Genomic DNA, 25,743 nt, shown 5'->3' with positions numbered 1-25,743 from the left:
TTTCTAAAGCTTTTAACATAAACTTATTTGACTATACTATTACGTCCATATTATGAAATTGTCAGCATTTAAAAAAAATTGTAGCTAGGAAAGTTTGTAATTTTTCATAGCAGACATCTATTACATTTTTGAATACTATGTTGTTATACTTTTTATCTTAATCTAAAATACGTTTCATTTGTGTTCACGCTTCCTTTGTCTTAAATGTTTTTTCTATAAGCTAATTTAATTTAAATTAGCTGTTGGTATACTAAAAGTTATTGTACCAAAATTTTTTTTTAATTGTTAAACACATCCTATACAGATAATTCGTTGGCCAGACAACCGACTCAGCGTCTCCATCCCATCATCAAAGCATCTTCAGGCAGCAACATCCGACACAACGGATCGAACCGGTCGTCTTTGTTGATGGCAAACGGGCAGCAAATTCTACCCAATAGGAGGCTCGTGTCTACGCAACAGATAAGCGCCAGTGCCAGTCTTAACAACTTACAACAAGTATGTTTATATCAAAAGCTTCTTCAATTTATTGAACTAATTTTTAATTGCTTATTTTAATTAAGCTTATGTACTTTTTATTTGATTCAATACGTTCTATTAAGAAATTTGGATAACATAATTTTGTATAACAAAAAACGTTCCAACAGTCAAAAAATGTGGCCGGTCTCGTCCTCCCGACCAATCAGAACGTGCGCGTCATGCCGAGGACGCCATCTTGTGACAGCGGCATCCTCTCAGAAGCGACCGACGCGTCAGACGTCAACTCGCGCCTCAACCCCGCCGACATGATGGTGATGAGAAACCAGCAGATGAGCGACGAGCAGATCGAGCAATCTTTTTTATGTGGGTCTAGGGGTCCGTGTAAGGGCGCCCCGCTACAACAAACCCACAGAAAAGACCCTTACCTGCCCGCCAGCCCCCTTCGTGACGTCACAATGGATCACAGGCACCAGGAAGTCAGCATGTTTCGACGGGGATGCGTCAAGGGGGTTGACGCGTACGTGGTGCACGAAAAGCGTCACCAGAGGGCGCTGCACAGGCAACACCGCTACGTGGCGCCACAGAGCTATCAGCAACAAGCAGCGTATCACCACCAGCAGCAGCAGGCTTATTACCACAAACAACGTGAAATGGAGCTGCAAGAGAAGCTGCTCACGCTGAAGCTGATGAACAGCAGGCCGAAGAAAGTTCTCAGCCAATCGGAGTTGATATTCGACTACAGCGCCGCCTATCAAAGCGACCCCGCTCTTCCGCAGTACCCAAGCTTTAATTACGATGCGAGAGACGCTCCTGCTCAAAAAGGATCGCCTTCCAAAGCAAGCAGGAGGTTGAGCGAACCCAAAAGCTGGACTTCAACTCCTCTCGACCCTTCGGACAGTGATGCCGCCGCTGCCACAAAAACGTCCACGTCAGGTTTGTGACGCAATTATTGATTAGAAGCTTGGCTGCATCGTTACATGACTCGACAATTTATTCAAAATTAAAATTATGTTAAACTGTTTGCTGCTTTGTTTTTATTTTATTCTAATTACCAATTTGAATTATATTATTTCTTAATCTTCAAATCTAATCGTGTTTCTTTCTAAGAGTTTATCTTAAGTCTAGTATAATATATAATTAATTTTTTCTAAAGTTTTTTCATCCATTTTTTCTTATTAAAAATAATGTTCAGTGAATTAGATCATATTAATTTTGAAGCGATTTATAGTAGCATTTTTATCAAAGATTTTTTCAATGATTATTTTAAAGCGTATAAAACTTTTAAAGCCGAAAATATGAGCATGACAATTAACTTGCTGTTAATTCGATCTGTTTTTGTAATTTCAGTTTTAAAAAGGTTTCATATTTTATACTTTTTAACAACACCTGTTTTGTAGATCAATAAAATGAGCTTTAGCTTTTTAGCATAGCACGAAAAGGTTATAAGATAAATTTACTTAAAGAATATACTAGCAAATGTAAAAATCCCATTTTTAACTTTATATTTTAGTTTTAAAAACTTTGAAAAATAAAATTCTAACATTTTTGTGTATACTTATGTAGTGTAGTTTAATCGTCTTCATTAAAATAAGCTCAAAATTTTGTAAATTTGTTTTTTTTAATGTTTTAATACTAATAACAACAATTTCTATTGTTTCCTAATTGAATACTGTATAGTTTGCGATAGTTTTATGATTATAGAATTAGAGTAATCAAAGCTTGGCAGCTGAAATTCTTTTGCTTTAGATATTACTTTGCATTTAGTTTTTAAAAAGTGCTTTTAGTATAACAAAATTAGACCGGCTTAGCTCTTAGCTACAAAACTAGAAACTTAATTAAACTATAAAATATTATATGACCCTGATTTTTTTTATTAACTTAATTATGTAAGTTAGATTTTTGCATCATGTGAAAAAAGATTATTTAATTTTATAAATACATATTTAATTTTATACCTTCTTATTGAAAAATGGATCTAATAGCAATCTTGTTGTTTAATTCATTTGTTACAGAATTTATTTTATAAATCATTGTTAATTAATTTAAATCTAGAGTTAACTTCAGAATTTAATTAGATTATTACATTTTTTATGTTTAGGACAGTTTAGGTGTATTTTATTGTACGCACATTTTTTCACACAAAGCTTTGCATACAAAATGTTTTTTTTGTTTAAATACTGGAGTTAAAAACAAAAATAAAAATTTTATAATTAATGAGAATGAAAAAAAGTTATAAGAATACTTAGAAGTACTACCACTAAACGCGCTGTAAATTATTTTCATATTTAACGAAAATCACGAATCAAGTAATTGACGTTTACTTAATACTATACAAAGCATGAATGTTAGATTAACCCAGGGGTCGGCAAACTGCAGCACATGAAAGGTAAAGTTGCAGCCCGCTAGCATGTTTTTAATTTAAATTTGATGCGTTCCTTGAAAGGTATTACCTAAGGCCCACGAGCATGTAAATGTGGCCCGCAAATAAAAATTTTTGAACTTAACACTAGATATTATGAAGTTTAAGGTTATGAAAAATATAAGTCTTAAGTAAAATTTATAAAAGAATCGAAACTTACACTAGATATTCTAAGATTTAAGTGTTGAGTAAAAGCTGAATATAAGACTGCAGCCTGCGAATATTTTTGTAGTTTGGTCCGCGACCACCAAATGCCTTCCGACACCTGGGTTAACCTGTAGCTATTACAAACACTTTTTATTGTTGGCAAGTTTTTTAAAAGAAGTTAAAAACGAATTGAGCTTTTAAAAGTTTTGTTACCAACAGCAGCTATAAGTTCTGCTAAAAAAAACTCCTTCTCGAATGGGGATGGGCAACATACTACCAGCGATTTATAAAAATCCACAAAGTATTTTATTATGATTAAACAGTATTAATCAATTAAGTTTTTTTTATCTAAAATATAGTGTTATTTTTATCAATATACTAAGGAAGACAAATTAAAATGTCTTTTTAGTATAAGTTTATAAAAGTTGAAGGTGTCTTTGTCTAACAAATTCAGTATGGTATGTAGAAAAGGCTGTCTAATTTTCAAAGCTGATTAGAGAAGTTGCCCACCCTTATTCTAGATTGACCAATATAGAATCACTATTAGAGAATTACAGAAGTTGCATTTCAAGATAGATTACATAATTAAATATTTTAAACATAAACAAACTACTATATCAATCAACACTTTAAATGTTGCAATAAAAAAATAAAAGGTTATATTTCCAAGGCATACTCTGATAAAATAATTATTTTTTTAAATATATTTGAATAAGGTTGAGAATAATCACTTTTGGACTGTATTCAAAGTATGTAATTTAGCAGAAGACTGCTGTACCTCTAAATACTTTATGAGTAATTAAATTCATTAAATATTTTTGTTTTAAGTTATAACTTAAGTATAATAATTTGTTTAGTAAAATAAGAAGTAAGTAAAAAATCAAAATTTATATTCTTTCTTTTGACCAGATTTTTATAAATAATGATGGCTTTAATGTTTCAATATCTATTCGTCTTAATGGTAACTCAATAAAAGTTTGAATCACAAATAGAGTATTTGTAAAGTAAAATGAAGTTAAAACTGTACAGTAGTTATTTATAACTGTTTTTAAGTAAATACATTGACTCAAAATTTAAAAAGTGCGATTAAACATAGATGTAATATTTTACGTAAAATTAAAACTAAATTGCTTGTCTACAAAACTGTGAACTTAACTATTATCAAAAGTTAAGAAAGAAAAATGTAATCTAATAAAACTTGATGCATGGTAACTAAGTGTCCTAAGAGATTACAATACGAAATAAATCAAGCACCTTTAACTTTGTACAACCTGCCATATTTAGAAGCGTTTAGTTGTATTTTATGCAAGACTAAATTTCTACAAAATTAATTACTTGTCTATAAATGTGTTTGCATACTCATAATTAGCCAAACCCATAAAAATAAGACTTTTTAATCAATTTGTAAAACAAAGCTTTATTTTTTTAATCCCCTTTTCAAATGTACATATTTACTAGGATCCCTTTTCTGAGATAAAATTTTACATACTTGTTACTATTCTTACTTTAACAAAATCTGCATAATAATTTTGTAGAGCACAATTCTGATAACATTTTTTTTAATGCTTATTTTTTAGCAATTTTGTTTATTTCACATAAAATGTCGTATTTTAGTCAAAATTTCACTAAGATCTTATAAAATCTAGTTCAACTGAAACTAATAATAAAATAAATAAAGTTTAAGTAACTTAAAAATTAATTTATTGCCTCAAAATGATTGAATGTAGAAAATTGTTTTAGCAAAACTATGAAAACTATACTATTAATATAAATGTATTTAATTCTCATCAAATATGTTTATAAAGCTTTTTCTTAAAAATAAAAATAACTTATAATATGTTGGCGAAAGATAACTGATGTGTAAAAAGTAGTTTAATAATTTAGAAAATATTTCTTTTTTAAATGAAGTTTCAATCTAAAAAATGTTGTGGTAAATCCGTTACGTTTAACTAATCTTAGATTTACTTGAATAACTAAGTTTAAATACGAGTAGAGCTCGTATCTTTTTATAGCGTTTGAAGTATGTGTTTTTTAGTATAAAACCAAATAAATAGCATAAGTAGAGATTTATTTTTTTCCAAATAGTAAAATTTAATAACAGCTCAAAATTGCAGTTGCATGTCTTTACTACAAAACACGCTTAAATTAAAATGGCTTAGTTTTTAGAACCTTTATATTATGGGTCTTAAATAATCATTGATATTGTTTTATTAAGTCAAAATTGTTTGTATCACACTCAGAATAACTCAGATTAGTTTAAAAATATTAAAAACTAATTCTAGTTTGATTTTTTTAAATACTTAGGCTAATTGAAACCTTTTTGAAAAGTTAAGACTAGTTTTGAAATGTTTTTCTAAATTTCAGGCTAGTTTTTTACGACTTTAAATTTTATGTGACTAAAGTTGTATTTTTATTAAGTTCTTTTCTTATTATTTAAGTGATTTTATGTAATTAAGCTTGATTAAAAATTATTATTATCAGTTTTTAACTCATATTTGTCGTAGTTTTCAAGCTTACCATAAACTCAGGCTACATTTTATGTCTCAAAGTGTAGCAACCCTGTAGTATATAGATCTACGTACACAAAAAACATATAAAGACTTATTCTTTGAATCTTTTATTTCAAATTAGGTTTTTGTCAACACTACAAAAGTAAATATTTTTACGTTGTACCGAAAACTTTATTTTCTAGATAAATTAAGAACGTTACCAACGTATGATGAAGTGCTATACAGAAGAAATCATTTCAAGTCTATCCACAGATTAGTTGTCAAAAGTTAGTTTTATAATTAGTGCTTACTATTATTAATTTTTGTCATAAGTAAAGTTTTTTTCAATAGAGGACTTCGATTTTTTTTTTAACTTTTGTTTTTTTTTTTCTGCAGCATAAAGTTTCTTATAAAAGTATTTCTTATTTTATCTAAGAATTATTATCATTATTCATTAGATAAAAAAAATAAACGCTAAGTCGTTTTTTTCATGATAGAATAGTTCAGATTAACCAATAATTTTAATAAAATGAATGACAACTTCTAAACATAAAAAGTTATGTTTTTTTTTTGAAATTTATTTTACCATAGTTAAGACTCTACAGGTCATATAGTTAACCATAACATTTTTTTTCTAGTAATATGTAATTTTAATTTAAGTTTAGTATTTAAACTTTATTATTAGGTAATACTGAAGAACTATAAATGATTTACTGAAAATGATATTTTCTAAAGAAATGTTTTACAGGTGAATCAATGGAAAACGCAACTCAAGTTTGAAAACATTTTATTTTTATAGCGTTATTTTGCTACTACTTTTTGTTTGTCTGTCTATATAACTTTTTCTCTAATTTGCTGCTCAAAAATGAAGTTTTTTTTTTGTTTTTATACTATACTGTTTGTACTATTAAATTGAGTAAAAAATAATTGTTTTGTACGTGATTTGGTTTACATATAACTTTTAAAAATATAACATTACACTTTTAATATAATGTTACCTAGTTTAGGTTTAAAAAACTGATAACTGTAGTTTGTATCTTTTTAAATCTTATTTAGTTGAGTAACAATATACTTAACTTTTTCTTGAAATATTTCAAGTTTAATTTGTTCTATTGACTATGTTTTGTCAACTTAACAGATGTTTCGTTGCCTTTGTTTTTTTTAAGAAATTGCTAAAAAAGTGTTTTTGTCTCGCATAACTAAAACCAGCTTTATCAAAAAAATGATAATCTAGAACAAAAAAAAAAGTATTAAGTTCTAAAAAAAATCTTCAAGTTACGACTAACGTTAAACAACAGTAAAAAAGAAACATGCTGCAAAAATAAATCTAAATCACTTTTAATATATCTTGTAAACAATAACAGTATGATTAGTTTATTCAAACAAACGAATATAAAAAATCGAAATTAATCAAAAACATTAAATCTAAGGACCTGGTGTACAAATAGTAATGATAGTTTGTTATCAGTTTTTAAACGTATAAAAAAAATATATATAGAAGCTAAAAGAGTTTGCGATATACTTAAAGATACTTAATTTCTTTAAAAATCTACAAATGTATTAAAATAACAGAATCATGTTTTTTACTTTCTTTTTTCATCAAAAAAACTAAATGATACGGTATTTGAAGAATAATTAACTTACAATATGAAGTAAAAAAGTTCAAATGATAAAGAAACTTAAAAATATTTTAAATTGGTTTTACTGTTTTTTCATGGTAGTCTGCTAAAATACCAAGTTAAGTTTTCTAATTAAATGTTAATTTTTTTTTAATCAAATTTCGTAAAACTTAAAGATTTTTCTTAATAAGTTTTTATGGCAGGTCATCGCTTCAAGTACAAGCATGGTTGACCCTTCATATAAACTATTGTTTTAGACATAGTTTTCTAAAAACATATATGTTAGAAAACATCATTAGAAAAAATTAAAAATCTTCAAATAAAGTATTTATAGATTGGTTTTCACGGTGTGGATAAAAATATTGCGTAAAAAATTTTAAAAGTGAAGAAATATTTTATAGATGCCATTTATATTTAAAAAAGGTAGTTATAACATAAATGAATTATTTTTAACCCTTTACTTATATAAATACATAAACATGTGAGTTTTTAAAAATAGTAATTCATACACTTTCCAGCAATTTAGTTTGCACAGTTTTTGAAAAGGTTACAGAACACTTATATACAGAACAGCACTTGGTTTTTAATTTACTTTATATAGCAGAACTTCAATGAATAGTAAAAAAATGTTAGTTTGAACTATGTTCGATTTTAAAAGAGAAATATTTTCAACGAAGTTTATAAATACATATTGCGCCTCTTCCGCTTACATTTAGATGCTGTCTCTAAACTTTTTAATGCACTTCGCGGCCGTCAGCACCCACAGCTCGTTGATAAGCGCCGCACGCAACAGAAAAGTACTTTTTTTAAACACTTCAAATTTCAAATAAAATTAAACTTTTCTACAGGTGTGCATCATAAATAAGATAAACGTTTAGCAACTTAAGCAAAAAGTTTAAATCAATCAGTATTTATCAATATTTTTATCCCACTCCCATAAAATATTTTATTAATCTAATTAGGTCCAACATAACCTTTAAAAACAAGTTAACGATTAAAGTAGATATATTTACAGTAAGTTAAGTCTACTTTGTCATTTAAATCAAAACAAAAAGTAGTTAACTGATAAAAGCATACCTAATCAAAGTTAACATAAGGTTTGAACACACCAATTGGATCATCAGACAACCAAGTTTGAGCTTGTCTCACGGTTCTGTGGCATAGGTTCTGTGGATATTCGCCGATTTTTTTTTTCATCTAAGTTAGTTTACTTTAAATTCATATTACGTTTATTGTTTCAGAAGAAAAAGCTAATACTGACGTCATACTAATTTCAAAAACTATTTAGCTTAATTTAAAATTTTCTACTTAATTCTGTTGATTTATTTTTATCAAAATACATTAAAGTACTTAAACTTTTTAAGCACTTTTTACAGACAGAAGTTTTTTTCAAAGTTGGGGTGGTATGCTGAGAAAGCACTGCTGTGACTAGTATAAAGGCAATAAGGGGGTACTTAAATACTTTCACAAGAAAAACTCAACTTAGACATTTAGGGGTTTGTATTGAAGAACAAAAGTAAATGATAGTTTTTGGCATAACTTACACGAGATATTATTTTGCTTCTAATGAGTTGAGGCGTTCTTTTTTTAATTTAAAAAAAAATCGTTTATTAAAATTTTTTTGGGAAACCTTATTATAGACTTTATTAAATTTGATAAGTTTTGTTTCTTCTAATTCTTAAAAATGTTGAAAGTAAACTTAGTTTGTCTAAATATATACTTTTTAAATTTATTTATTTAATTATTCGACTGTTCAAACCTAAAAACTCTTTTAGATTAACGAACAATTTCTAAATAAGAAAAACAATATAAGAAATTTAATACTGTAAATTGAACAAAATTATAAATAACCGTTCAAAATATAGATTTTAGTGTTTTCTAACAAAAGATCCTAGTGAAACAAGTTCACTGGAATATAAATAAAAACAAATCATACAGTAATCTTCCTTTATTGTACCAACATATGTTTCTGTGTATTAGCGAATCAACACACTTCAACTAGGTTTTTATTCTTTCCGTTAAAAACCCAGTTGAAGTGTGTTGATTCGCTAACACACAGAAACATATGTTGGTACAATAAAGGAAGATTACTGTATAATTAGTTTTTACAAAATTAGAAATATTTTTTTCATTAAGATTTTTGGTTTTTAATTTAAACTTAAAAGTTTGAATTGTTTATAAAATTAAATTTGTTCTAATTTACAAACTACATACACATTGTAAAAATAAAATAATATAAATTTAAATTTTTATGAAACAATTTACTTTTTAAAACAGTTCTAGCAGCATACTGGTTGTAGCTTTTGTACAACTTTTAATCTTCTTAGTCTGAGAGAAGCTTCTAAAGTTTTGATAGCTTAACATCAGAGGATTAATGTAGTTTTTATGCAATTATTTTACTATCTTTTTAGTAAACAAACAATAAATTAGTTTAGATTTGCAACAAATATGTTATTTTATTGAAGGCTAGTTAAAATTAATTATTTAAGTTTCCATACTATAAACATAACTTTTATAAAATCTTATAGTTTATTTCAAATGACTTTAGTTTGATTTCTGGATTTTGTTTTTGTTCAGTAGACGTTTAAAAGGAAATTATTTTAATTTTCCAAAACTTTTCTTGTTTAAAGTCGTATAGATCATAGGCAGAGAGGTTGAAAGCGCTCCCAAGTCAAAGTATTACAGTCTTTTAAGAATATCTAAAAATAGAATCTAAGAAAATTTATACACAAAGTAATTAAGTTATATGTACTATGAAATTAAATGTACAACTCTGCTGCCATGAAAAAAAAAACATTTACAAGACAAAACACAACAGAAACGAATAATACGCACAAACTATACATATGGAAAAATATTTATATATCAAAAACAAAGACCGACTTAGATTTATTGATCGTAAAGCTTTTCTAACTAGTAAACAGTAAAGACTAGAGTTAAATAACCAACGAGTTAAAAAGTATAATATGTATATCTGATCTTAAAAACTGATTTTTTGGAATACAGGATGTTTCAGCCAGTTAGATAAACTCCTAACAACAGAGAAATTGCAATTTTAACTTTCTACAAAGTTGCAACCTATAAAAGCAAAAAATACTAACTGAAGTGAAGATTGAACGATATACAAATAGTACTCGATATATGCGATATATATCAAAAACACGTAAGCTTATACAAGGTTGGTTAGTACTATATTTACCTATCATATTATAAATTTTATGAAAATTTGTCATGTTACTCTTAAAACCTTGATAAAAAACAAGCTACAAGTTTAAACTCATCATTTTTAATACTTGAATAATTAGAGAGTTTCGAAAAACACGTGTTTTAGTACTCTTAGACCTTATCAAAAAAAACACCTAAGCTTATACAAGGTTGGTTAGTACTTTATTTCATTATAAACTTTATGAAATTATCTGCTTAATTTGTAAAGGTCTTTGACAACAATCTACTATAACACAACTAAAAATAAAGAAATCTGGGCAAAACAAAATGTCGACAAAACAATTAAGTAATAGTTGTTCACATTAAAAAAAAAGTCTGTACTTTAATAAAAACAAATGATATTTGTAATTAATATTAATAACACTATTTAGACTTGAATAAGAACATTAATTATAATTAGCTATACACCAGTGGCGTCGCGTGGTATTTTTCTTAGGTGGTGCAGAAAAAAAATCCGAGTTGAAGGTGATCGATTTGCCCCTGCTCGAGTTGCCTCTGCTAGAGTTGCTTCTTCTCGAGTTGCTTCTTCTCGAATTGCCTCTTCTCGAGTTGCTTCTTCTCGAGTTGCTTCTGCTCGAGTTGCCTCTGCTTGAGATGGTTTTACTCGAGTTGCCTCTGCATTAATCGCCTGTGCTCTGCTTAGCTTTGTTTTTATTTTTTGTTTACAATAACTTGTGGAATGATACTTAAACCTGTACTGTTTCAGGGAATTTTCAACTTAGCTTACTTACCGCAAGATATTGATTTTGCGGTAATTCTTGAAGAAATTTTGCTGTTTTGAGTTCATTTGCGGCAGTGAAGTGAGCAAAATGTTCGTTTTCTAAATTGGAGTTTTATAAGAGATTTTGTTCTAAAAAATAACGAAAACGTTATGGACACTTAATTTTTTCGTACAAAATTTTAAGGTGGTGCAATTGCGGCAGTGCAACACCCTACGCGACGCCCCTGCTATACACTAATTAAAAAATAAGGCACGCTTGTTCAGACTATTAAAAAAAGTTATATTAATAATCATTATAAAAAGTGTCTTTAAACAGTTTAAAACAATAAAGTATTTGTAAAGAACAAACCTTAGATAATTTTTGGAAGCTACATCGAGACTTTTAAAACATTGTTATACCGTTCTTATTTCAGTGAACCAGTCTTTTTTATTCTTGGTTTTTACTCCGACATCATTTTACATACTACTTCTCCGGTATTACATTTCCTAAGTTTCCTGCGTACTGCTGCTCTTCGGGTGTATTTATTAAAAGAAAACAAAAAATGTTAGCATTTCACATGAAAAAACCTAATGAAATACTTATTTGTTAATAGAGTCTCTATGCATATCGTTCGTAGTTAGTTTTTCTATTGAAATTATTCTAATTAGATTGCTTCGTTCAGGCTGGCTGATTTGATTATATGCTTGTTCGCCATGTTTGTGTGTTATCTCACCAGAGCGTGTTAATGCAATTTTGAAAAAAACGTCGTCTCCAAAGTTTTCTTTAACAGTGAGACTAGCATTACAACCTATAGTTTTTAAACATTATGAATTTATTTTCTTACGTCGAAGTATAACACAGAAACACAAATAACTTTAAAAATTTATTCGATTAAAAACAAGCTCTAAAACATGGGTTGATATCGAGTGCGTGACCACGTAAATGAGTTATTTATTGCTTAATAAATTTATAACTACTTTTACTTTAAAACTAAAATTGAATTTTTCAACATTCACAAACTACAAACAAAGAACTTTTTTTTGAGTAAACATTTTTTACGTGGTAGTAATTAAACTTTAGAACGCAAAAGGGATTTTTTAAAGCATAAATATTTTTAATATTAACTTTAAACCCTTCTTTAAGTTATCATTTATCAAAATTGAAAAATTTAATTTATTTAACTCAGTTTCAGTTAAATGGTAGTGCAAAACATTTGGTATTATTCGTAGGACCAATAATTGACTATGTGAAATTAACGGTTAAAACGTTGTTAAATGTAAGTGTACACTTCTAATTTTTCTAAAAGATTGAAGAAATTCAGTCAATGTTAGTTATTAAATTTAAATTTATAATAATAAAAGCTAACATTTTTGGTAGTAAGTGTACTTGAAGGTGAACTATTTTTTTCTTCAGCTTCACTCTGAAAGATTTTTAGCTACAGTATAGATAAAAAAAGGATTTAAGAATATTTAGTTAAAATGTAGTTACATTAACATGACTGTTCGCCTTACAATAATTTTTTACGAAATCATCTTTAAATTCTTTACAACTCTTTTCATTTAATCCATCTTCAATGGGTTAGACTGCTTATAAAAAAGTAATAATATCTAACAGGTTTTTTTTCTTTAACACATGTCACTTTTCATTCTCAAAACTGGTTCTAATTTTCGCAGCAATTTTAGTTTTGTGCTTTGGAATTTTTAAAACTAAGTTTTTAATTTGTTATTTTAAGTTGTATCTAACGTTACTTATGTTGTAATATAGATTTAACCATCAAAAACATTTTATAAATATATATTACTCCTAGTTTCTATAGCTTTAATTACCTTAAACTATAATTAAATGTTAAGTGTAAAGCATTTCGTGGCATCTTACATTATTGAGAAAATCATCTTTTGATATACAATCATTGCCGTCTTCATTAACGTTTAAAAAGTATATGAAGTTTTAAATTTAGTAACTACAAAACAATAAACTTTCTACTTACAACATGGAAAGAGTCATCTCTTGTTAAACAATCAATCCCATCTTCATTAGCCTTTTAAAAGTAAATAAAGTTAAAATTTAGTAACTAGAAACTAGAAACTTTTTACTTACGTTGTTGAAGGAATCGTCTTTTGTTATGCAATCATTTCCGTCTTCATTAACCTTTTTTAAGTATGTTAAGTTTTAATTTTATAACTACAAATTAATGAACTTTTTACTTCAATCACGGAAGGAATCATCTTTCGATATACAACCATTTCCGTCTTCAATAACCTTTTTAAAGTATATTAAGTTTTAAATTTGCTAACTTTTAAAAAATAAATTTTTACTTTCATTTGTGAAAGAGTCACTATTTCTTACACATTCATTTTCATCTTCATTAACCTTTCAAAAGTATAATGTTTTTTAAAGTTAACAACTTTTTCTACTTAAAGTTGTGAGAGAATCATCTATTTTTACATATTCCTTTTCATTTTGAATAACTAAGCAAGCAGTTTTAAATAAGGTGATGATTCTTGAAAGTTTAAACTTTTAATTCATATTTTTCGCACTTAACAAATATTAAAGTATTAAGCAGTTGGCTACTCTGAACATCGAACGTTTTTTGAAGCTCTCTCATTAATCAAGTATTAAAAATAATGAGTCTAAACTTGTTGCTTGTTTTTCATTATAATCAGATTATAAAAATAAAATGACAAAGTTTCATAAAATTTGTAATAAAATAAAGTACTAACCAACCTTGTATAAGCTTACGTGTTTTTGATAAGGTCTAAAAGTACTAAAACACGCGTTTTTCGAAACTTTCTAATTATTCAAGTATTAAAAATAATGAGTTTAAACTTGTAGCTTGTTTTTTATCAAGGTTATAAGAATAACATGACAAAGTTTCATAAAGTTTATATTAAATTAAAGTACTAACCAACCTTGTATAAGCTTACGTGTTTTTGATATATATCGTTTAAACTTCACCTTAGTAAAATACTAGCCTAAATCATTACAAACTAACCTGAGCTATTTAATAACCTTTTTTTTCTGGTCCAATTTACTTTTGTCATAGACTTTTGTATAATAATTAAAAAGTCAACAAACTTATTACTGTAAAAATATGGTTGCTCCTATCATGTGTACGAATGTTATAGTAAGTGAATACATAAAATAACATAATAACACAGGTCTGTACTTAACTTATTTTACTTTAACTTTTTTGAAGTGATAAATATTATTAAAATAGATTTACAAGAAGCTATTTATAAATGCTCTTAAACACAACTATATTAAAGAAGTAAAATATTCCTAAACTATACAAATATTTTGATACATCAAAAATAATTGAAGTTAAAAGATGTTAAGCTAAAATTATAAAACTAAATTTAGGTTTTAGAATTAAACAGCCTATGTTTACATCTTAAATATCAGCTAATAAATAGAACTAAACCAAGTAAAACTTTAGAAAAAATATAAGAGGAATATAATCTATATCTTTTAATTTGAGTGAGGAGATAATTTAAATAAATTTATTTTAACTAGCTTGATGTTCTCAAAAATTCAAACCAAAAATACTGTGTGTAGGGTACGTTTCTGCAAATCTGCAGAAACGTATACATTTTTGCAAAAAAAAACTTGCTTTTGTTTAAATTCTTTAGCTTTTAAAATCTGCTTTTTAGCTTTTAGTATTCGTTTATACTTAATTTTGCACTCCTGAAGCATAGCTTTTGACATTACTTTAATTTTTAGCACTTTTAGTGTCGTATAAATTAAACGAGTTGAGTACAGCTAAATTTTATACAAATAGGTTGTATTAGATTTGGTTCAACTTACTTCGTTTAATTCAAGAGAATTGTTTGACAAAGAATGTAAATAAAACTCTAACTTCTTTGCTTACCTTTGTTAACTTCAGATTACCCACTTTTTTAAGAATCTAATCTAGTCTGAGTGATTGAAAATCGGCCTAAACTTATCACAAATACCTTTAAAAAAGCATTTACTTCTGGTGCTACTTGCTTTTACCTTAAGTTTCTATACATTTATATAAGAGTTATTAAGAGCATGACCGTAAGTATATACCTACACATATTTAAAAGAAGAACTGGTTCGTCAAAACTGTTCTACGTACGTTTCGACCATCAAACTATCTTCAGCAACAATGATAAGTTTATACAAATTAGAACCTATACAAAAGTTAGAAGCTTTATACGAACAAACCTATAATGCTAGTTAAGTTTGATATTTAAAAAACTGTTAAAACTACTTAATTTTTATAAACCAAATTTTGGTACAGAGCTATTAAAATTAGGACAGTTCAAATTTAGGTCGTTTTGTCTTTTTATTCATATCTTTTTAATAAATGTTAAAAAATAAAAACCGTCATATCCTTATTTATTTAATCTACATGCTTTTTTTTTCTAAAAATATATCCTTTTTTTGAGATATGGCTACAATAAGTTCTAAAGTATAAGAATTTTTAATATTTTTGAAAATTGTTTTTAATTTTATTTTAATATCATAACTTTATTAATTAAACATACAGAAGTTTTTCTTTAACAAATACTAGTTTTTTAAGACATTGCCCCTAAACATTTTTCTTAAGATTTGATTTGTTATGTACACACGAAATTTAAATGATATAGCATTAAACGAATATTCTCACACACCAATAATTCGAAAATGCTATACAACATATATTTTCAAAGTTCAAATACCTTAAATTCAAAAAATATATAATTCGACGTAAGCATGTTTATTTATACATTTTCGAACTTAAAAAAAGGCAACTCTAACTTATACAAATAAAAAGCCCTTTTTTTGTTCAATTTAAAAAAAGGTTAAGTAGCGCATTAAATTTCATGCTAAATAAATTCGACCCGTGCAGTACAAAAGGCTGTCACATCTGGCGCAACGACTAGACAATTTGTATAATCATGTTGTAGAAAAAGTAATCAATTAAACCATCTTTAGGTGACAGACACTATAACCAGTGATTACCCAAACATTAAAAAATAGACTAAAACTAAACTCAAGAGATTAATATATGTTATATACAATAATTTATTTTTAAAAGTTGTTTGACATGTTGTATCTTAAGTTAAGCACTCAAAAATAAGATAATTCTCTTAAAATAATTTAAAACTAAATAAAAACATATCTTAAACTTTATGAATTTTAATTAACTTAAATTACAAAAAAATAAAACAGAATCAACTCAATTATACTTGAGTTCTTACAAAAAAAAAACTAAGCTGGTAAAACTTCATAAAAATAGATTAAATATTTAATTACTATCAAAAAATATAAAAATTTGTTTCCTATTACTGTCTATTTTAACAATGCCGTCATATCATTTTACACTGCTAATTTGAAAACATTACATAGTCTTTTTTAATATTAGTCTTCAAAAATAGTTTTCATTATAAAAACGCAGTCAAAATGATTAACTTTATATTTCATTTTAACAGAAAGGACAATTTATTCTTGAATATTTAGTTTATCAAAGCCTTAATCATATAATGCAAATTATAATCAATAAAACACTTTTTATTTCAGAAACCTACCAAATTCAAAATATAGTATCCTTTTTTTTGAAACTAACATCCGGCCAGAAACGGACTTAGTTTTTCTTAAATCGAGATCCATTAGATTTAAAAATTTTGTGACTAATAAAAATAAAACTTTAAAATATCTTTATAGATAAGTATCGCACTAAGTTGATCTGACAATAAGTTTTTAGAATAAAGATAACCTGGTCATATAAGGCTAAAATAATACTTAAAGTATCTAGACATTAGAGATTAATTAACACTTTTTTTTTGTAAAATGATAGGTTTTCTATACTAAACACTTAATAGTGGTTAATAAAATATTGCATATTACGATTTTTTAAATTATTGGATTATTAATTTTTTTAATTACTTAATATATGCTAGAACTTTAAATTCACAAAAAATAAAATATTATAACTACTAATATAAGTTTCTTGTAACTACTTTAGATTTTAACATATATAAAATAAAAAAGTAAATAAAGCCTCGAAAAATTGTTTTTATTTATTAAATAAACTAACAAACTAGCTACCAATAAAAATAAATTTAATTGTTTTTTCTTTTAATTAAGGCACAATATTTATAAGAATGAAAAATAATTTTGCTTTTTAAGTAAAACTCCGACAAATATAAAATCAAATTTCAAATATTCAGAAAATGTAGTTATTTGTTTTAGCACAGCATAACTTACTAAAACATCAAATATCAAAGTTGTTACTTATTATTTGCAATAAACATGATAACTTTCACTTAACACTATTTTTTTATTATGACGGGGAATTATCTACATAGCATTAGAAATAATTATCTAAACAAGTAAACCTAGATTTTAATAAAGAAATCATAACATTATTAAGCATTTAAAACTCATAAAGATATGTACAAGCTTAAAACAAACTAAAACGTTTAATCCACTAATACATTTTAAGTACAATTTTTATTAAAATTTTAAAATATACTTTTAAACTACTTATACAACTTTTTGATTTAAATAAAGCCTACAAGTCGTAATTCTCCTACCAAGTTTAAATAAATCAATGTTCTAAATAAAACTTAAATTTTGCTAACTTATAAAGATATCATAAGAAGATATTGAAATCTAATAAAGTTTTTCTTTGTTTTGTTTGGCTTTCTTTTTTTTCTTCTTCTTTTTTTCTTTTTTGGCAACATATTCTTCAGAAGCAGTTTTTTCTTGGTTTCCACTTTGTTTCTTATCAGAATCATTATTTTGATTTTGTTTTTTAAGCTCTTTATTCTTAGAATGAGTGGCCTTTGGTATCAGCTCTTTATCTAAATCGAATTCATAGTCTGATCCATTTAATTTCTCACTAGCTAAACCACCAACTTTAGTTGCAACTTTGTTTAATTCAACTTTAGACTTTGTTTTCTTAGGCTTTTTCTTTGATTTGATACAACTTTGTTCTTCAGTTTGCTCTGATGTGCAATTAGATTCAACTAAACTACTTGTTTTAGTTGGAGATGATGAAGCTTTCTTTTTACTTCTTTTTTTCAAATTTTTTTTGGGAGATCCGTTTGCTACTTGTAGTTTTCCATTTTCTTCATCATCTTTTAGAGAAAGATTTAAATTTCCAGATGGATTTACAGCAGTTGTCTTACTAGAACCAGTATTTTCTGTAATTACTGGTTTTACAGGAGTTAATTTACTTTCTTTTTTAGCTTTCTTACGCTTGGGTGATGCTAAACTGGTCTCAGAAGAGTTCAACTTATCAGAATTTGAAGATATATTCAACTTACTCTCTTTCGTCATGCTAGTATGCCTAATTTCTGTTTCAGCTTCATCAGACTTATTTGAGTACTTTTTGAGTACATCAGTAATGACATCATCTATACTCTTTTCCTCTTTTTGAGTAAGTATTTGAGGTACATAAGGTACTTTTGGCTTTTTTATACTTGGTGAAAGGCAACTTAAAGTGAGTGTATCTTCTTTCTTTCTCTTTTTACTTAGAATGGTTTGCTCAGGTTCATCTACTGTTTTATTAGATTGTTTTGATGCATTATCAGTATCACAAGGTAAAACAATTTTTTCCAAAGTCTGTGAAATACTGTCATCAGCAATCTTTATGAAGTTTGAAGGAATAATAAACTTTTTTTCGCTATGTATAGACACAGAGGGTATAAAACTTGTGTTATTGAATTCATGAGTACCTGTAAATATTAAAAGTTAGTAATATTTTTATTTGTTGATCTAAAACAAAAAAAAATTAAAGTCCATCACTAATATTTAAATGATTATACACAAAACTTATTTTTTCAAATGACCCATTTTTTAAATTTTTTTTATCTAGAACTTAATTTATAATTGAATTCTACATTCCAAACTAGTAAAACTGTTTAATTAATGTATTTAGAAATTTAAGATTTCGAATTCAAAGAAAAAAAAAGAAAGTATAGTGATGTTTAAAAATTATAATTGAACTAAATATTTAAAATATGGTCCATAAATTTGTACTGGTAACTTTTCACAAAACAGAATATATGTTATAAGTTTATTTAGACTCTAAATTCTATAAAAAATTAATTAAAATTATATAAATAATTAAGCCATCATTCAAGTGCTGATGTTGATGTTTGCATCAATAAGTTTTGTTTAAACTTATATAAGTATATTTACATCATTTAGTAATATTTTTAACAAATGATACAAGTTTTTTAGTTGATAATGTGAAAACATAATTGTAAGTTTTTAAAGGGTTATATGAATAGACCCACTACCTACTTCACTATCATAACTTAGTAAGAAACAGTGAACCTTGTTTTGTAAAATACTATTCTGATATATACATGTATATACTTAGCTAAACTAACTGGCTTTTGTTTTTAATTTGTTTTTCTTCAAAAAACATGAACCTTGTTTCATTTCTCGGAAGACATCATTAGGCACAGCCATCAAGAAAACATTTTTCTTGTTGTCAACATTTGCTTCATGTTCCTTTGGAACTTTAAGAGAGTAGTTCTTTGAAAGTTGATCAAAGTAATTCATAAAGTGGTGATTATTATACTTGTTCCTGAAAAATAAAACAAATTACAGAGTGATTTACAGACTTTACATAACTTTTATCGTAGGGATAACTTTAAACTTTTTAAATAAAATGTTTTTGTACTGTTTAGGATCATCCTTTTTAAATAAGTAGAATTTTTTTGTATAGAAATAATTAAAAACCTTTGATAATACAGGTGGAACAAAAATTATAGGAATGTATATCAAACTCAATTGAATTTGTTCATATAAGCTAAATAACATTTTTAACTTAGCAAAATGAAAATTATGATCTTTTTATGTCTATTAAAATTAAAGAGTCGTATCACCTTATTAAAAATTCAAAAGTTTTTAATAACTTTGTTTTAAGAATCATCAATACCATTTTAAGGATTATTTCTACAAAATTTTCCAATTTAGAATTTTTCTATGATACTATACCTACCCTTCAATACAGCGGGTAAATTTACAATCATATACTTTATAAACTCTAACTTTTCATTTGAAATTTATTAATAATTTTTATTATTAATATTATTAATAAGTTTGTAGAAAATAAGTTTTAAATCAACTTTTGAAAACTTATTTTCTACAAACTGTTTTTTTTTTTTGTTTTTTTTTTTATATAATTTTTTTATTTTAATTTTTTTTTAAATTCCTTCCGACAGAATTTTCTAAATGTATCAAGGAACACTTCCTAAAAGTTTGAGGTAGTTATCTCAAAAAGCGTAGGAGAAGATAGATTTTTAGTGAAATAGTCTATTTTTGCCGTTTTAGTTTGCGCCTCCCATAAGGCACCTATTGTTGCCTCCGACTTTGACAGGCTATAACTCAAAAATTATTTTGAATTTTTTAATTCTGTAAAAAGCATCTTGTAGCTTAGTAAAAGCTATATAAAATAAGATAAAAAACCAAAAAAGGGTGTTTACCCCCCTATGCCCTTAAAGCCAGCCTAAGTTACATCAAGCTAGCCTATAAAAATAACAAAAAATTTAAAAAAAACTGTTAATCAAGCTTAGATACCTAAAAAGAAAAACAATAGGACATAATAAAAATACAACTTTTAATAAAAGTAACTCAATTTCAAAATGCTAGCTTGAGATTTACGAAAAATATCAAACAAGCGGAGCTTTTCAAAAAAAAACAATTCAGCCCGAGTTATATAAGTTTGTGGCGATCGTGAGTATTGTATTTCAGATTGACAACATGGTGCCAATCTCTGTTAATTGAGACTAATTGTTTGTTGCCACTCTTTTTAAAATAAGTTACAGCATGATTGACCAAAATCTAGTCTGAAATTATGTGAAACTAGAAAAAATAGTAAGAACAAAAACTTAAAAACACTGTTTAATCAAGCTTTAATACCTAAAGCTACCAAAATAATAAGAAAGAGATTAAGATTTTACAAAATAGTTTTTAAAAAATAAGCATTTTAAGTCAATGCACTATGATTATGGAAAACTTTTAAAATAGCAAAAGTTCTGCAGAAAAATATAAGAAGTTTTGATTAAAAAAAAACTCAAACTAGCCAGAGTTTGTTGCAACTCAGTTGTTTGCAAAGCACAGTGGGCTGGCAAGTGGCCTGGCCATTGACCATTTTAGTGACTTATAAATTAAACCAAGAGATTTATTCAGATGTTTAGAGCTAGGCTTCCTCTCTGAAAACTGGGTTTGGTTCTATTCTTCCTAAGTATATTAAAAGTTATATAAGCTTGAATTTAGCAAATTTTTGCTGTTTTGAAGAATAAAAATGAGTTGCCAACACCTCTAATATTTGTCAAAATTAAGGCAACTGCTAAAAATGGGAACGAGTCAAAATTGCAAAGTTTAAGCAAAAATGTTCCACCCTCTCACATGATACCACATCCTGTGTTAAGTTGTTCCCTATAGTCTTTGCTCTGTGAAAAAATGAACCTTGCCACTGACTGTTTAAATTTATAAATATCGATTCTTCTTAACTAATACTTATTATGGGAAAAACTGAAAAATTGACTGAGAAAAACCTTATATTTGCCATCTATAATTTTATAAAGAGTAAATTAGAGATTTCAATCCAAGTTTAACAATCTATAATTATATGATGTATTGGATATATTACAACAATTACATATAAATAGGGTAAAATTTCTTTGCACAGACTCAACTTTATTAATGTCTTTTTTAAATAGGGTGACCAAATTTGGGTATTGTATTCAAATTTAGGTCAAAAAAATATTTTAAATAGTTTTGCTAGAGTAGTAGCTGAAATAGTTTTAAAACTTTTTGATATTTGATTAGATGAAATTTGTGCAACTTTATATAAATAATTTATGTGTTCATTGCATTTCAAATTTTCAGAGATATATATTCCTAAATCCTTAAAAACTTTAACTGTTGGTATCTTAGTGTTATTGATTAATTGGTCAATTGGGTCAAGCAGTTTATTTTACTTAATTATTATAATTTTACATTTGTTAGGATTTAAATCAATTTTTCTTGTTTTTATCCATTTGTAAGTATAATTCAGAGAAAATTGTAAAAACTTACAAATTTTTTTTGTATCATCTACAAATAAACTCATACCACTTACCAAATTACACCACTATGTGGTAATTCACTATATATCATTAAAGGGTCTGACAGTGTATCAATAATGACCACTCTTTGTGATCTCGCAATTAAAAAATTATTGAAGCAATTAACTAAGAATTCATGTAGTCCACACTGACTCAATATTTTTAATAATCGTTTGTGTGATACTGATTGGAAAGCTTTTTTAATATCAGTGTAAACTAATAAGTACTTTAATATATTTGTTTTTGAGATAAGGAACTATCCATGAATGTAAGTATGTTAACAGTTGAATGTTTGACAAGCAATTAGGGACAAAACCAAACTGTTTATTAAATAGTAAATTATAGTCAAAAAGGTAATTGAGAATTTTTATAGATATAATGTTTACAAAAATTTGAGAAAAGCAACTAGTTAAAGATATTGGCCTATAGTTTAACACATTGTGTTTCTTCCCTTTCTCATGGACTGGAATGACAAAAGACATTTTCCATTGTTTTGGTACTTCAGCTATTCTATAGAACAATTGAAAATCAACAAAAGTGGAAAAATTATTGATGGAATTGCATACTTAATTAAATAGGGCGGGATATTTTTTAGGGTTCTTATGAATTTATCCTTTAGGTGGTTAATTGAATTTTTAATGTCTTCAAAAGTTATAAAAATATTTTGCATTTTACTACAATTTTTTGAGCTAGTTTAATACTTTGGTTGTTATCATCTTTTTAAAATACTTCTGTTAAAAAGTGAGGCTTTTTCACAATCTGAGGTCACTGTTTAATCTTAATCATTGTCATACAAAAGGGTATTGCACTTCTTAATTTTAGTTCAGATTTTATGTAACCAGAAAAAAAAAGTTTGGGTTTTTACAGAATTTTTTGTCAAATTTAAAAATGTATTCTTTAACAGCTAATTGATATTATTTTGACATATTATTATAATCTTTAGAATATGATCTATTTGTCTTACTTTTTTTGTAAAGAGTAAGTTTTTCTTTTTAATAATATTTTAATGTGAGATGGATATTTCTTATTGTTGTGATTTTTAGAGTAAGTGTTTAATTAAGGTCTCAATTGAGCTGATGAGTTGGTCATAAAAATTTTGGAGATTTTTTGACTTGCAGAATAATGAGGTCCTATTATTTTTTGACAGGTAATTGTTGATGTTTTCAAAATCTGCCTTTTTAAAATCATATGATTTAATTTTTTGTATTGATAACTTTTTGACTTTTAATTTTTATTTTAAATAAAATCAAGCTATTGAGGTTAGTTATTTAAGGGCATAGGGGAGGGGGGGGGGGGGGGGTAAACACCTTTTTTTGGTTTTTGATCTTATTTTATATAGTTTTTACTAAGCTACAAGTTGCTTTTTACAGATTTAAAAGATTCAAAATAATTTTTGAGATATAGCCGGTCAAAGTCAGAGGCAACAATAGGTTCCTTATGGGAGGCGCAAACTAAAACAACAAAAATAGACTATTTCATTAAAAATTTATCTTCTCCTACAATTTTTGAGATAACTACCTCAAAAAAGGCAGGAGGAGATAGATTTTTAGTGATTTCTAGTTATTTGCCATTTTAGTTTGCACCTCCCATAAGGATCCTATTGTTGCCTCCGACTTTGACCGGCTATATCTCAAAAATTATTTTGAATTTTTTAAATATGTAAAAAGAAACTTGTAGCTTAGTAAAAACTATATAAAATAAGATAAAAAACCAAAAAAGGGTGTTTACCCACCCCCCCCTTATGCCTTTAATAGACATTTACTTATTTCCTTAAAATGCCTATTTAATACAAAGGTGGCAAGTTCAATTTTATACTTAAAAGAACGTATTAGTTTAATGCAACTTATTATGTAGTTTATTAAAGGACAAAAAATACCTAATATCATCCGAGGAAATTACCAAAATATTTAGTCCTAGGACCTAGTGCACAAAAAAAACCTTTTGGTTATTGAGTCGCACACCACGGATACCTTTGAAAGCCTTGTCCAGGACTATTATCCAAAAAAAAAAAACTATTTATTAAAGTTGTTTTCAGAATATTTTTTTACTCAGTTAAGTATAAAATATAACTCATGATAACATATTAGAAATATACTTTATACACATACTCTATCCTGCATTACTTAGAAGTTTACTGACTTCTAAGTAATTAAGACTTAAGACTTGCTGTTTTGTTAATATATATGTATATATTATTATCCATACAAGTAGTATTTTTTTTTCATACTACAGTATTTCTTTATTCTAGTTAGTTTTTTATGTTTTTAGAACTAAATACTTTTAATTAGATATTTGTTTATTTGAGTTTGCAACAGCTGATTGTGAGTTCACACTGGTGGCAGTGATCACATGATTGGATTGTTGGTGTGTTTTTTGTTGTAGCGTCGGCAAATACTTACTTGGGGATTTGAGCTTCATGATTTTCCCACACTTTGTGGTTTTTAGTGTTGAGATTTTAACCTTGTGAGTGTTTGCTAAATGACGTGTCACCAAAGGTTTTTTTCAATAAAGGGTGAGGATTAGTTTTTATTTCAGTTAGTTAAATTTTTTTTTCTTTTATTATTACATAGACATTTTTATTTTTAGTTAAGAGGTAATTTTTTTTTTCTTAGTAAATTTAAAGATAGGGCAGGTGGAATAACATGTGATGAGCTCAAACTCACTTGCTTGACCTTCAGAAAACATTTATTGTTGCAGAGGGGAGAGTGAGTATTTTCTGATGTTTTTCTACCTTTAAAAAAAAAAAAAATAAATATCTGTATTTACTCTATCTGGTATATTCTTAAAACTAAAAGTAAATATGTAAGTGTTCTGTAACCTAAAACAAAAGTTTTAGTGAAGTGGCTTAAGGGTACCAGTATTAAAAATCAAACTTTAAATCATAAAACTATACCAAAAATTTAACTTTTATTTGATTTTTGATTTTAGTTTGTGCTTAATACTTGACTTATGTATTGTTGAAGAGGGCAGAGTAAGAACTGATGTTTATTTCTCTAAAAAAATGTAATTTTATTTTAGATTAGCAAAAGCTGGTTTATACTGTAAGCTTTTATCTTTGCTAACATAGTTATTAAATTTTGAGGTAAAATGTATAAAAATTGGTGAGTTAATAGGTTCTGTACCTTGAGTAACTTAGTTGCTCAACCTTCAAAAAATGTTTATTGTTGTAGAAGGAAGAGGAAGACTGATGTTTTTCTATCATAAAAAATAAAAAGAAGCAAGCTAAAAAGGAGGAGATAATACATCTTTACAAGCTATTTAATCTTTTGAATATTATTGATACTTATGATTTACTTATATTTTGTTAAAATTAAATGGACTTGCAGTGAATTTTTGAGAAAATTGATAATACAAATTTAATTTTCAAAATATTTTGATAACTTCAAAATTAGCTTAATTTCAAATTTTACTGAGACATAAAATTTTAGTTTCCTCTTGGTTATAATATTATATACTTTCAGTATTCACAAAAGTTTACAGTTACAGTATAGAACAGGGGTTAGCAGATCTAAAAAGATATTATTTTGATATGCTTAAAAAACATATTTTTAACACGTGTTTTTTCTGAAAATTAAAATAAACAAATCA

The 25,743-nt window shown here is 26.6% G+C and overlaps 2 protein-coding genes across 6 annotated transcripts in view; one reads left to right on the top strand and one right to left on the bottom strand.

Annotated features, from left to right (window-relative positions):
• LOC145841064 (rap guanine nucleotide exchange factor 2-like) overlaps positions 1-6,654 on the top strand; it is a 32,722-nt gene extending 26,068 nt beyond the window's left edge. For all 5 annotated transcript variants that reach the window (XM_082948427.1, XM_082948430.1, XM_082948428.1 and 2 more), the window contains 4 exons: positions 305-498; positions 648-1,413; positions 5,739-5,822; positions 6,284-6,654. In XM_082948427.1, the coding sequence (XP_082804553.1) occupies positions 305-498; positions 648-1,413; positions 5,739-5,822; positions 6,284-6,315 (1,076 nt within the window). In that variant the 3' untranslated portion in view covers positions 6,316-6,654. The remainder of the gene's footprint in view (positions 1-304; positions 499-647; positions 1,414-5,738; positions 5,823-6,283) is intronic.
• Positions 6,655-17,361: 10,707 nt separating this feature from the next.
• On the bottom strand, positions 17,362-19,622 carry LOC145840812 (uncharacterized). The gene is made up of 2 exons (XM_082948150.1): positions 19,429-19,622; positions 17,362-18,768 (listed from the first exon to the last, which is right to left on the bottom strand). The coding sequence occupies exons 1-2, from the start codon at positions 19,601-19,603 to the stop codon at positions 17,702-17,704; spliced, it is 1,242 nt and encodes a 413-aa protein (XP_082804276.1). The 5' UTR covers positions 19,604-19,622; the 3' UTR covers positions 17,362-17,701.
• Positions 19,623-25,743: the final 6,121 nt, after the last annotated feature.

This window comes from Thalia democratica, chromosome 7, assembly GCF_965202585.1.
Source record: "Thalia democratica chromosome 7, ktThaDemo2.hap1.1, whole genome shotgun sequence".
In the NCBI taxonomy this organism is placed as follows: domain Eukaryota; kingdom Metazoa; phylum Chordata; class Thaliacea; order Salpida; family Salpidae; genus Thalia; species Thalia democratica.
The sequence above is the reverse complement of the archived record's forward strand: the minus strand, read 5'-3'. Positions and strand labels throughout refer to the sequence as shown.

Coding starts and splice junctions, on each gene's coding strand:
- LOC145840812 (XM_082948150.1), bottom strand. CDS start 19,603: ATGAATTACTTTGATCAACTTTCAAAGAACTACTCTCTTAAAGTTCCA. Junction 18,769..19,428: donor CAAATTAAAAACAAAAGCCA/GTTAGTTTAGCT, acceptor TAATATTTACAG/GTACTCATGAATTCAATAAC.